The sequence below is a fragment of the Gopherus evgoodei genome, chromosome 3, assembly GCF_007399415.2.
Source record: "Gopherus evgoodei ecotype Sinaloan lineage chromosome 3, rGopEvg1_v1.p, whole genome shotgun sequence".
Classification (NCBI taxonomy): domain Eukaryota; kingdom Metazoa; phylum Chordata; order Testudines; family Testudinidae; genus Gopherus; species Gopherus evgoodei.
Window position 1 is genome coordinate 164,216,207 of NC_044324.1, and position 14,131 is coordinate 164,230,337.

Genomic DNA, 14,131 nt, shown 5'->3' on the forward strand with positions numbered 1-14,131 from the left:
TACTTGACAGGTCTGTAAATCAAATTTGCCACTTAAGTCTGGAGGGAGGCAAAAGTATTGGTGTCATCAAATCTGTATTTTTTCACCCACAGAGTTTTAGTTTAAATTTTTTGTCCAGCTCTAGCTCCTACAGGTGGACCTCCATATCCTGTGCAGTACATGAAGCTTACTGGGACATGGAGGGGCAAGAAACAGACAGACTTACATCTGAGGTTACATTTTTCAGTCAGGGAGATCCGCAGGTAGTTGTGCCGACGGCCAAAGCTGTCAGTCAGGAAAGCAGAGAAAGGGGCAGCATGTTCAGTTAGGAAACCTTTTCTTCCTGTGCTTGGCAATTCCTGAGGAGAAAAAGCAATAAAACAAATGGCAGCTGTTTTCGCCTTCAACACACCGTACAAATGTTAACTGAGTCTAAACTTCACAGGGAAATTATCATCCACATTTTACAGAAGGGGAAAACAGAGGTACACAGAAGCCAAGTGATTTTGACCAAGACCAAAGTGAGTCTCAGTGGAATAGCTGAGGAGTTCCAGGGGTTTCCTGACTCTCATCTCCTGCTGCATATTTAAGATAAAGGGGGAAGAACCATATAAAATTAGCCATTTTGTGTAGCAGTTGCTATGGGCCTTGTAGCAGGCCGGTGCGGCTCCCCTCCTGCCCAGGAGAGGGCGAGCCACGCCAGATGCCTGAGTGGGCGGGACTACAGGGCAGTAAGCCCGCCCCTCAGAGGGTCAGGCGGTGACCCGGAAGCACAAAAGCCGGCCATCAGAGATCAGTCAGAGCCCAGCCACCGCCGGGAGCAGACCTACCACAGGGAGCTCGGGACTGGGAAGCTGCTGGGGACCAGGGCACTTGCCCTGACTGGCCGGAGCTTCTGTGCGCCCACAACTGGGAGGAGCCACCAGAGCTTCCCCATCCCTGTTGTTACTCCGAGGAACCCCCGGAGCAAGCTTGGCCGGATTTCCTGGAGGAGCTGCCGGACCTACCACCCAGCCCCGGCCAGGAGGAGCCCATGCTACTGGACTTCCCGGGAGTTGACACCACGGACCAGGGGGGAACTGGAAGTAGCCCGGGGGCAGCCGACCCCAGTCAGGCTGCAGATTGACCTGAGCCTATGTCAGTGTGTTGCGGTCAGGATCCCCACTGACCGTCAGCCGTGATAGCCACTACTAGGGCACCGGGCTGGAACGCAGTGGAGTGGGAGGGCCTATGTTCCCCCTGCCACCCTTCCAAGGGTGGCAGACTCCCCCTCTCCCTGGCCTGAGGAGGCCATCAAGGCTAGTTGTTTGCTCAGCCCTTCCTGAAGGGCCTAAGCCCGGAACTGAGTGTTGCCCCGCCCTGCGCCAGGGCCTGGGCTTTATTCCTAATTGACTGTGTCTTGCCGCTCAGCCCTGAGACAGAGGGCCTGCACTTATAATTGACTGTGTATTGTTGCTCAGCCCTGCAACAGAGGGCCTGAGCCCAAGTGACTGTGCATTGTTGCCCAGCCCTGAAGCAGAGGGCCGGACCTGACCACGTGTAGCAGGCCGGTTTGGCTCCCCTACGCCCTCAGGGAGGGTCGAGCCCCGGTCGCACACCTCTACAGGCCTGCTCTGCAAAATATTTTGCACGGACAGCTTGATTCTTGAAATTTGTAAAGACAGAGGGAAAGATATACACCCAAAATAGTCATCCAGAGGCCCTCAAATTGATCAACCTGGGCATGATCCTTCCAGGCATTTTGCTGCCTAGCAGAACTAAAAGTTAGAAGTGACACTACATCGCTAGCCTTCTGCTTGTGAAAGTTCAAGTATAAGGCAAAAGGCCCTGTTCAACATAAGAACAAATTGGGCCACTTTAAATGCCCTTTGAATCTGTTGGCAACAGCTGTATTTAGAATTGTGTTAGAAGCCTTGTGCTGTGGACATGGCTTGGCTAACATGATTCCCAGCTGAAAGGCCCCGTGTAACTAGTCAGGGAGGAAGTGCTAAAACCCCTAATAGTAATATGACAGTGTTTTAAACAAGGCCATAACTAACACAGTGCTGTTCTCTTCTCTTTTGTGTGCCTAAAAAGTAATAGAAGCATAACACATTTGGGAATGTTACAACCTGGAGTAACTAGTATCTGAAACCCTGGCTTTATGTTCCCGCATGTGTGCGGATACAAAATTTGTATCTGCATCCTATCTCTGAGCTGCAAAAATGGTCCGTGGACATCTGCAGATTTGCAGGGCTCTATGCATATGTAATTAAAGGAAGTAAAACACCAGGAAGGGCAGGGGGTCAGAGAACTGACCAACAGAGGTCGAATATGGGCAGAGCTAAGAAGAGACTCCCCTGCCTGGGTGGGATAGGCCAATCTAAGTTTCAAACAAGTGCTGCTCAAGACACAAACCATATCAAGCAGCAGCTAACAAAGGTGGAAAGCGGGAAAAAAAGAACCACCACCACCGAGGGTTGTGCCAAACCCTCTAGGATTGCCTGAAGCCTTCAGGAATTAAAGATTAATCTTTAATTAAAGATTATATCAGGTGATGAAACCTCCAGGAATATGTCTAACCAAAACTAGCAAACCTACGCAATGTTTAGTGCACTAGGGTTAAAGTTGAGCAGCAGCCCCAGTGCCACTGCTTTGCTTACTGGGCCATGAAGAGAAGCTGATCCTTGATTAAAAACATCTTAGATATAAATAATTCTGCATCTCATCCTTTTCACAGAGGGGTGCTGGTAGGAAATCATGCTGTCAGCTGCTTCTGGCTTCCTACTCAGAGTCATAACCCTTGCTTATAACCTGACCATCTTTACAGCAGGGGACAAGGATTCCGCTCTGGAGATCAACTACAGACCCTTGGTCCAGCAAAATGTCCCTAAGAATAAAGAATGGGGGGGGTATTAGAGAGTTAAAGGAAAGTCTGTCTTTTACCTATTTCCAAGTAAGGAAATTGCAGCCACTGATCCTCTGAGTGGGTTACCCCTATCTCTTAGCTACTTGGGGAACAAACCCAGACTTGTTTGTGAATGCGGATTAAGACTTCAGAAAATCTCTCTAGAAATATTTATTTTAAAAGCAGAGAGAGTGCCAATATCTAAATTAACACATTAAAGTGATAGAACAGATCGGTCCCAGAGCAAACTAATTAAGAAAGAGCTATTTGCCAAAAATTTTGCTTCTGCTGATGCCTGCAGGTTCAACATATGCTGTGTGGAAGACTAGAATGCCTTCTCTAAGAGGCTCAAACTACACCTGTATGCCTCAGAAATGCAAGCATGCTTTCCATTATCTAGATTATATGGCTGGATTCTAAAATATTATACCAGCACAAATCTGGACACTGCTAAAATCAGTGGAGTTCCTTGAGATATGCACCAGTGTAAATGAGAGCATGTTGTGTTGTACAGGCTTCAGAAGTCTGTGGGATTCCCTCTTCACTTCACAATAACGCAATATCCTCATTAATTTTATTTCTAAATCTCTCAATTTTTTAACCCATTAATGGCGCCTGTCAAGCTTGTACCTGGTTCTTTCCCCAGCCCATATCTCCACTCTGCCAAGTTTAAACACACCTTTGAGTGAGAGTAAAGGTATATAAAAGAGCTTCCCACCCATATTCCCTGTGGCCATTCTCCACTTCTCCCTCCTCCACCTTCTATCCTATGGTCTATCATATCATTGAAGCCTCTGGATAAAGAAATAGCTACTGTGAAAAAATTTGAAAGCAAAACCACAATTTGACACAAAGGAACTGAGATCCATGGTCTGCTATTAACATGGAGAGCTGAGCCTGAGGTTTGAGACCCTGAAGAAAAAGACATGTAACTGCAGCCAGTTAGCTCCCTGCCTTTGGGCTAATCCCCAACCACTTCCCATGTGAGACTACTCCTAAGCAGCATGCTGCAGTATATTAGCAAGTCTGGATATACATCTGCCTTAAAAAGCTTTTATACTTTTAAAGTCTGAACAAGCACGCTCTGATGAACCCCAAAGCTGAAGTCTTAGATGCACTGAAACACAAGATACACATTTTCAAGTAGTTTTTTCATCTCACTCTACTCCCAGCTCTGCCACTAACCTATGGGGTGGTTGGGCAAATTATTTAACCCCACTGTACTTCCACTTCCCCACCTGTAAAACAGGGATAATACTAGAATCATTTTATAAGGGTTTTCACAGGCTCAAATGAAAGGAGCTATATAATTACCAAGTGTTTGAGGTTTTTTAAAAAATACCTGTATGCTTTTATCTGGTGGTGGATGCTCACATTTCTCCATTGATATTAATGGAATTATATTAAGATTTTATGGAGACCAATTGAATAATTATGATTGACACTAAGCAGTCACTGCAGTGGGGGAGGGTTAGGTTGGATATTAGGAAAAATTTTCACTAGGAGGGTGGTGAAGCACTAGAATAGGTTACCTAGGGAGGTGGTGGAATCACCATGCTTAGAGGTTTTTAAGGCCTGGCTTGACAAAGCCCTGGCTGGGATGATTTAGTTGGGGATTGGTCCTGCTTTGAGCAGGGGGTTGGACTAGATGACCTCCTGAGGTCCCTTCCAACCCTGATATTCTTTGATTCTAAATGGAATGAAATAAGGTTAGAATAATGGGATGAGATGTATGAGATGCAGTGGAAATGGTTCTTAGAAATGCAATGCATTTTGTTTCCATTAATGCTCTTCAGACACATCATCATAAAATCATTTAAGGAGACAGATTGTGTTAGCAAGTTAAAGAAAAAGGAATATTTTAAGTCCTGTGACTACAGTGGCCAGTTCCAGTCATTCTAGCTAGCCTTGTTAGGTTATAAAGGGTAAGGGGTTAAAGGTTAAATGTTAAGATCTGACTGTAAACCTCAGACATTAAATGAGCAACTGGACTCTAGGGCTGCATGATGTGGAGGATATGGAGAGGATGAGAGAACAAGCCATGTGACAGATGTTAGTCCCATCACTCAGTGCACTACTGGAAGCTGCTCAGATACTGGGTTGATGAGCATGGTATAAGAACCTATACAGAAGAGTTGTCCAAAGTTGCTCCTGAAAGTGCTCCAGAACTGCTCTGCCCGCACAGGTTGGATGCCAGGGGGTCAAGTGTAGAGGTATACTGGTGAAGCGAGGATGCACAGCCCTGCCCATGTTATGTCTGGCCAGGGTGGATTTAAAAAAAAATTAAAACAATCAATGAGTAAAAAATTTAATTGTTTCTGATAAAAGGTTTTTTCCTCAAAAAGAATATCTAAAGATAGTTTTAATTAAGATATATTATAGCTCAAAGATATCTCATCATGGAATGGGGATTATAATTCTATAGCATGAGACAATATATTCACGTAATGTTTAAGAAAAGTTTTGTAAATGAGTTCCAATAGTTTATGGATTAGGGATCCAATCTTATGGAATTCCACAGGCTTCTGTACAGATTATTTAGGTTAATTTTTTTTATCTACCCAATGGGACTCAGTCTAGAAGATACCATCAGAAATGCTTAGTTTTGCAGTTCTCAAACTGTGGATTTGTGTCTCCAGAGGTAATGTGCTTGTTAACAGCAAAAATGTTTAAAATAAAGAAATAAATATATAGAGGGGAGAAATAACAGACCTCAACTCTACTGTCCCTCTGCAAATTTGTGTACACAGAGTCTCTCTTACCTCTCTCTAAAAGTGGAAAGTTTCAAAAAGTTCAGTGAATAAAAAAGACTGTTGGGAGAGGAATAGATCTGGACAAAGGTGGAGAAGTCTGGAGATAAATGTGAGAACCAAGGGACATATGCTTGTTTTGTTAAAATATTATGTTTGCTGTTGAAGAAAAAAATCCAGAATACTTAACATTGTTGATTTATTTAAATTGTTTTATTTAACTGTCTGTCTGGTGCTGTTCTCCTAATATAGCATGGCAAGAAAATCCTCCAAATATTAATGATTAACCCAGGGGTTGGCAACCTTTCAGAAGTAGTGTGCCAAGTCTTCATTTACTCACTTTAAGGTTTCGTGTGCCAGTAATACATTTTAATGTTTTTCAGAAGGTCTCTCTGTAGAAATCTCTATTATATAACTAAACTATTATTGTATTGTAAAATAAACAAGGTTTTCAAAATGTTTAAGAAGCTTCATTAAATTAAAATGTTGATTTTACGCCGCCAGCCCTCTCAGCTCACTGCTGGTCTGGGGTTCTGTTTACCTAGGCCAGCAGCAGGCTGAGTGGGGCCTGTGGCCAGTACTCCGGCAGGAGCAGCATGCCATTAAAAATTGGCTTGCATGCCGTCTTTGGCATGCGTGCCATAGGTTGCCGACCCCTGGATTAACTTGTTGAATTGGAGACAGTTCATCTCCCAATGACTTCATAAATATCTGCTTCAATTACCTTTGGTAAATGAAATAACCAAACAATCATTCATTTTCTGATATAGCTGTAAAACTAATCTGAAAAGTATTCAAAATAAATCACTGTTTAAAAATGTAAAGCGTGTACCTTCTAAAAATGAAACCTACAACTATCTCTGAGTTGTGAAGAATATGTATTAAGGTTACAACAACCAACAAGAATGCACTTTTATGTAGAAAACCATGATTAAATCGAGTCTTCCTGGCTAGTGATTTAAATCAAATCCACCTTGTGCCCAGCTGTAGCCAGCAGCATTAGTCACTCCATAGTTTAAACAAGGGAACCCTAGCACTATTTTTAGAGATATTTACAATATTTTTCCATACTCTAGATACAGCTGTCTATTTCCAAGAAGTTTTCTGGAGATTTTCTGTGTGCTACTCCTGGGGGTGGAAGACAGGTAGGAGATGCACTCCCTGAACAGATCAGCCAGGCAGAGTAGGGCATGTGGGATGGAACAGGGTGCAGCCAGACAGCAGAACAGTGGGAGGTGCAGAGGTGACATCTAATAGCTGAGGCCATTATGAGTCATTGACAGCTGTTCTAACAATGCAATTTAAAAAAAAAAAAAAAGGAGCAGAAAGATAATCCTTTTGTAGGAACATAATCTTCCCAGAGACCATTGTTCAATTTACTTCAGCTCTCCACCTGCAGAGATTTTGTAATCAAATGGCAAAAGTCCAGAAGGCTTTCAATACAACTTGGCCAGTGGACTGGTAAGATCTGAAAAGAGGCATGAAGCATAAGTGTCTGCTTACATGAAGTGGCCCATTAGCCCTATTTGGGTACATCTACAGTGCAATTATATTAAAAAAAAAATTCACCACACTGAGCCTCAGATCCCAGGTCAGTCGAGTCAGCCTCCCAGGGCTCAGGCCGCAGGGCTAAAATTTGCAGTGTTGACATCTGGGCTCGGGCTGGAGCCCAGGCTTGTAGACTCGCCCCACTCTCCAGGTTTCAGGGCTCAGGCTTGAGCCCAGGCTCAGAAACTTGGTGAGGGGTGCGGGTCTCCGAGCCCAGGCTCCAACCCAAAGGTCTACACAGACATTTATAGTCTCGCAGCCTGTGCCCAAATTAGATGACCTAGGCCAGCTGCAACTGTGTCAGGCCTTGGCTACACTCACACTTTACAGCGCTGCAACTGGGGTGTGAAAAAACACCCCCCTGAGCGCTGCAAGATACAGCGCTGTAAAGCGTCAGTGTAATCAGGGAAGAAGCACTGGGAGCGCAGCTCCCAGCGCTGCACGCTACACCCGTAAGGGATGTGGTTTACATGCAGCGCTGGGAGAGCTCTCTCCCAGCGCTGCCGCTCTGACTACACTCACACTTCAAAGCGCTGCCGCGGCAGCGCTCCTGCAGCGCTGCTGGGGCAGTGCTTTGAAATTCCAAATGTAGCCATACCCTCATAGGTCTTTTATTGCAATGTGGACATACACTGAGTTACCAGTCCTTCTGCTTTCGGTCATCCATTTTCAGCAGGCAGAAGGAAATCTAGGCCTGCTTCTGTCTGAAGTGTACTTACTACACTAAAAAGGATGCCAGATAAAGGCCATGGCTACACTAGAGAGTTGCAGCGCTGGTGAGGGGGTTACAGCGCTGCAACTTAGGATGTGGCCACACTTGCAAAGCACGGCCAGCGCTGCAACTCCCTGGTTGCAGCGCTGGCTGTACACCCGGTCGAGCCTCGGGTGTAGGGATTCCAGCGCTGGTGATCCAGCCCTGGTCAGCAAGTGTGGATGCCCACCAGCGCTTTTATTGACCTCCGGGGTATAAGGAGGTATCCCAGAATTCCTGTCCACAACAAACCGGAAGAAAGGGGGAGCTCGGAGTTCAGCCAAACTGCTTATTTAAAAAACAAACACAGCTCCTGTTTGCTGAGCGAGCGGAGGCAGGCCGGGGAATTACTTTGGAATGTTCACAGCGGTTTGCTTGAAGAGAGAAACAGCACGCTCACACAGCAGAGGGGGAGGGGGAAGTCCATGTTGAGCAGATGCTTATCTTGTCTGCAGGCTACTTAGGAGTGCATAATTTGCATTTAGTGAATGAGAGAGGGGTGGGGGAAGGGGGTCAGAACTTTTAAAATGATTGAAGGTAGGCACTGTGTGTCTTCCAGTCCTTAGAACTTGCAAGGCAGGGAGCTGAGAACAGTGTCAGCTCCAAAAATCCACTCTCTCTGTCTCTCCCACGCTCCCTGTCACATTCCACCCCACCCCACTCTTTTGAAAAGCACGTTGCAGCCACTTGAATGCTGGGATAGCTGCCCACAATGCACCACTCCCAACAGTGCTGCAAATGTGGCCACACTGCAGCGCTGGTAGCAGTCAGTGTGGCCACACTGCAGCGCTGGCCCTACACAGCTGTACGAACACAGCTGTAACTACCAGCGCTGCAGAACTGTAAGTGTAGCCATGGCCTCAGTTTGAACAACAGAACAGTATCGGGTGTCAATATAGGACCCTGGCCCTCTCTGTTTGCATTTACCAGCAGGTAAAACTGATAACTACAGACACTCAGACACTCATCAACACATAGCCAAGCTCTCGGTTCGGACCCTATACATGATTCATCCATCATAACTACTAAGAAGGCTTCCAGTTGAGCAGGCAGTGGAGTAAATCTACCTTTAACTCCCAGGGGGTAGTGCAGATAGACCACACGCTGTGTCTGCCAGTTCTGTGTAACTTTGTTGACATTAGGGAGTGCTTCACCAGGCCTGCACCTACCAGAGATAAAAGAACCACCATTAGCTCTGGTGGTAATTTCTGGTAAAAAAATTCCCTAATGTAGACAAAGTATAAGTAAGAGAGCACACAGCCAAGTTTATAGACTTTGCTCATCCCTCAGCTAACTTTGTGGTTGTTTTACATCCTTTGTTTCACATATTAGCAGATAACCAGCAACTTTGCCTATTATAAATGTGAAAGTGGCACTCTGTCTTCAAGGACATGGTCCCAATGTACAGCAAAACCTGCCAAGAGCAACCATTCATGGGAGTTCGCAGAAGTGGATGCTTGTAAGAGGTGGTCTCTTCAAATGTATGGTATTGCCACTCTTACTTCTCTGCTGCTGACGGCAGCACTGCCTTCCGAGCTGGGTGCCTGGCCAGCAGCCACTGTTCTCTGGCCGCCCAGTTCTGAAGGCAGCTGGAGAGCAGTGGCTGCTGGCTGGGCACACAGCTCTGAAGGGATTAAGACAATGTCACTGGTTGCAGATGACAGGAGGTCACTCTTCACAGTTTCTTCACATTTAAATTATAGGGGGGAAGTTCCATGGCCTCTGCAAGTACTCACTTGTGACTGGTGGGCTCTCTTCAGAGGTGGTCGCTAAAGCAGGTTTTACTGTAGTTTTATAAATCTTTTAGCTATTTAAACATACTTTTTGAAATCAAGATCTGCTTCCTTAATTGGATTTTTCTTCAGTTGCATAAAACAGTTCGTTATTGTAATGTGGCTCGAGTGCTAGAAGCTGCTCCACCACAAGCATGCAAAAGCTAGTGTTACACAAGGTTATAAAAGATTTCATTCACTTTAAAGTGGTCAGAGAGGAAATCTTACTACCCAGGGCTTTCCCCAGTGAAAGAATGACTCCAATTGTCCCGCTCCCTCTGCCCAAGTGATGCAAACTGAGAGATTCACCACTAACTCATGTCATATGGATCAGCAGACTCATGTTGATATGGTCCCTTTAAAAGTATTGTTGGAAATAATTAACAATCTTTGCTTGGTGTGTAGCAAACAGGCTTGTGTAAAATAACGGAGATGTTTTCATCCTGACTACTAGAAGTTCCTATTCATTAGCTTGTTGTCATAACCTTATACCCGGATACAGTTTAGGGGATTGATAACGGGAAGAATCATAAGAACGGCCATTCTGGGTCAGACCCAAATGTCCATCTAGCCCAGTATCCTGTCTTCTGACAGTGGCTATTGCCAGGTGCCTCAGAGGGAATAAACAGAACGGGTAATCATCAAATGATCCATCCTTAACTGCTTAGGTTTCTAGGTCAAATCCAGCCTAGGCTGGTGCTGACAGCAAGTTCCCACTAACTAATGGTTGTTCATAGACATGCGAGATGAGCTTGGTAGTTCTCTTTCCAATTTCTAGTGGGACGGTTGTCTATATTACCAAAGAACACACCTCTTCAGTTAGCACTCACTGGCACAGATCAATAGCCTCAGTAGGAAGGCCAAGGATTAAATGGTTATGGACCTTTTCCGTAGAGACTGTCCAGGATAAATGGACACAAATCAGACATTAGGAATGGCAATATACAAAAACCTGTAGGAGAGCACTTCAGCCTCCCTGGCCACACTATAGCAGACCTTAAGGTGGCCATCCTGCAGCAAAAAAACTTCAGGACCAGACTTCAAAGAGAAACTGCTGAGCTTCAGTTCATCTGCAAATTTGACACCATCAGCTCAGGATTGAACAAAGACTGTGAATAGCTTGCCAATTACAGAACCAGTTTCTCCTCTCTTGGTTTTCACACCTCAACTGCTAGAACAGGGCCTCATCCTCCCTGATTGAACTGACCTCGTTATCTCTAGCTTGCTTGCTAGCATATATATATATACCTGCCCCTGGAAATTTCCATTACATGCATCTGAGGAAGTGGGTATTCACCCACGAAAGCTCATGCTCCAAAACGTCTGTTAGTCTATAAGGTGCCACAGGATTCTTTGCTGCTTTTAAAAGAGCAAGGTATTCCTGATGGAGCAATTTTAAAATTGCTCAGTCTCTAGGACAGCAATTTTAGACTTAAAGCTCTGCTTCTGGTCACACAGTAGACTTTTTAAATTATGTGAACCATCAAAAACCTAACAACCATTTTTCTAAATTGAGCCAGTTTTACTGACATGTAAGTTGTTTACTGTCAGTTTGATTTCTTGTAAAAAGTATTAAATTCACTGTCAATTTAAAAATATTACTGACTTCCAGAAACCAGCACCAGAACCTAGTCCCAGTCTGTTTTTTGCTTGTTAAGGGGCTGCCCTGTGAGCGAATGTAATCAATAAATCATGTAAAACTTGTGATTATTCTGTATGTCAAGTCCTATTTTTGCAGAAGTGTGCCAGACACTTACACTCTGCATGTTCTGTTGTGCCCTTCCACCCCCAGTTTGGCACTGAGGAGGTGGAATTAATTTTTTGAGGCATTTAACAGTTAAATTGGGAGCAGCCTAGTTAGGACAATGTTTTTGCTGCAGAAATTCAGTTTCAAGAAAGCTGTGCAAAATAAACAGACAGCCTTCCTACTAGGAAGTCCACATGACCTCTTGGGTTACATCCAGTTGATCATCAGAGGACCATTTTCAACAAAGATGGCCACTTCTGGCATTTACAGATAATGTGCTTTTGAAGAGCGTACAGTATACCCAGAACAGATAAGTATTATTATTACAATTGAGACAAAAAACAGCCTGTAATAGGGGGAGAGGAGGTATTTTTGCTTAAAGTTAACACATCCACGTTGAACATTTTAAAGTGCACAGAATTCCTTACTACTAACATGGTAGATTATAAACACTGAAAGAATTTTTAAAAACATCTAATTTACTTTTCACCACATATACCATTTAACTATCGGGTTTTTTCCTCACCTGGGACAACTGAAAAACTATTCAGTTTCACTACTGCTTTCAGTTAATTCCAGCTCCAATGCTAGGATATTATAGTCGCAATTACTTTAGAGGAATATTTAAACAGAAATCAGAAAATGCTGAATGAAACCAAATTTAAAGCAGTAGTACATTACTAAACACAACACTTAAATCTGGAGCTTAATCTATGTGACATTACTTCCAATTATAAAACATTACTTGTACAGCAGTTTTAAGAAGTCACCCTTTACACAAGGATATACCTTTTGAATAAACTCACACTTACGATAATAGTGAACATTTTTTTTTAAAATAGATAAGATTAGAGGAATATGGTTTTCACCTTCGTTTCCAGTTGTGAACTGTCATGTGGCACTGTTTTCCCCCCATTAGCCAGCTGCCACATTCCAGTCCAGATGTGGTTACCTTTCAGTGGTGAGACCAAGGATTTCTGTACACAATATTTCTGTAAATCACTTTAGGATCTCTCAAGGGGAAAAAAAGGGTGCTATCTAAAACCAAGATCATCAGTGTTCAAACAGTAGTTGCCCATCTCAGTATTAACAGGAGCGCCTTTAACAGATTTATAAAAAATTATCTACAGTCCACCCATTTTTTCTTTCTTTCTTCTAGAGAACTTCTCCCTCAAAGTAGCTGACTGTGCAACTCAGCTTTCCAAGAAAGACAGATTTAGCACCCTGCAGCTCACCCTGACAGGCATTTTCACAAGGCTACCTCCTCTATCCCGATGTTCAAAGTCTCCTGGCATATTCGGTAAGAGCAAGTGGTTGTGCAAGTATCTTGTTTCAAAGTCCTCACCTGCCTGCTGCTCAGCTGTTGACATCCCCCCCCTTCGTCCCAGAGGTGGCCTTGTGCCAGTGTTAATTGCTCCGTAAAGTATGATCCCCCATTTCTCCCTCAGCGCCGCCAAATGACCCTCTTCCTTGGCACCCTCCCTGTAAATAACCACTGCCCCATTATTCCCTATGCATATTATCCCCAGGGGCTGGCACCCACCTGATCCTTAAATCCAACCACCCTCTGGCCCCCTCTCCCTAGCTAACTCCCACCCCACCAGCCCCCCTCCCAATTCCCCCCATTTAACTCCCTCCTCCCCAGCTGCCTCCCACAGCCTCTCTACTGAGCCAGACACCTGTCCGCCTACGTGACTCCCCCGGGGCTCCCATTAACCCCCCAGGCTGCTGCCCCCCACTCACGTGAGCCGGGGCGGGGGCAGCCACCAGCGCTTGCTGCTGCTGCCGCACAGGAGCCCCGGAGCTGCAGCTCCTGCCAGGCCGGGCACGCAGGGGTCCCCGCAGGAGACACCCGCGAACCCCCTGCGCCACTGCCATAAGCCCTGGCTGAGCCTGTCCCGCGCGGAGATGGCACCTGCGGGGCAGCCCAGGCTCCTTCTGCCCGGGCCAACAGCAGCTGCCGCCGGCCTGAGTCACGTGGGGGGAAGAGGCCCAACCAGCCAATCGCAGTGTGGGGACGGCTGAGGACGCCGTGCCGCATGCTGGGAGTTGTAGTTCCTCGCGTGCTTCGGGGACGCAGGTGGTTCCAGACTGAATCCACAGGGAAGGATCGCTGTGTAGCTGTCAGGCGAGGATTAATCCTAGACGCCTGGCTCAGGCAGCCCACCAGGTCCTTGATCTCCTTACGCCTGCTGCTACAGTTAACAGAGGAGTGGTTTGGGGCACTTTTCGTGTGTGTGTTTTAATTAAATTACAAATAGTGACATGCAAAGGCAAAAGAGAACTGCGGCTGGGACATTTGGTCCTGCTCATGCGATCACATCCTCCAACTCAGATCTAATGGCAGGAAAAAGGCCTTTGTTTACTTTTTCATGATATCAAGAGAATGCCTGAAACAAGTACAGTTTCAGGTTTTGCCTGCTGGAAGACTCTGAACAAACAGAGAACTGGCAGGGATTTTGACATCAGAAGTACCATCACAAAATGGACAACATGATTTTTATTCGGATTGTTTAATTTTTTTTTTTTTGCTAATTCCTGGTTAGCTCAAGTGTATGAGAAACATTTGCAAGAAAATATATTTTTGGTAAAGATTCAAAGTCTTCAAAAGGACTGAGAAATCTACCAAACCATTTCTCTGGGTCCTCCAAAGAGTTCTCTAGCAAAAACAGGGAAGACAAAATTTTACATACTCAG

The 14,131-nt window shown here is 45.1% G+C and overlaps 1 protein-coding gene across 7 annotated transcripts in view; it reads right to left on the reverse strand.

Annotated features, from left to right (window-relative positions):
- The window catches only part of MOCS1 (molybdenum cofactor synthesis 1), a 59,550-nt gene extending 46,150 nt beyond the window's left edge, over positions 1 to 13,400 (reverse strand). For 3 of the 7 annotated variants that reach the window (XR_003999690.1, XM_030557292.1, XM_030557290.1), the window contains exons 1-2: positions 13,178 to 13,400; positions 206 to 338 (exon numbers count right to left, since the gene is read on the reverse strand). Coding sequence is in view for 6 of the 7 variants with exons in the window: in XM_030557292.1 (XP_030413152.1) it covers positions 206 to 338; positions 13,178 to 13,312 (268 nt within the window). In the remaining variant the exon portion in view is untranslated. Of the gene's footprint in view, positions 1 to 205; positions 339 to 8,982; positions 9,081 to 13,177 lie in introns of all 7 variants that reach the window. The other 4 variants (XM_030557295.1, XM_030557296.1, XM_030557291.1 and 1 more) reach the window with 3 other exon arrangements.
- Between the last annotated feature and the right edge of the window lie 731 nt (positions 13,401 to 14,131).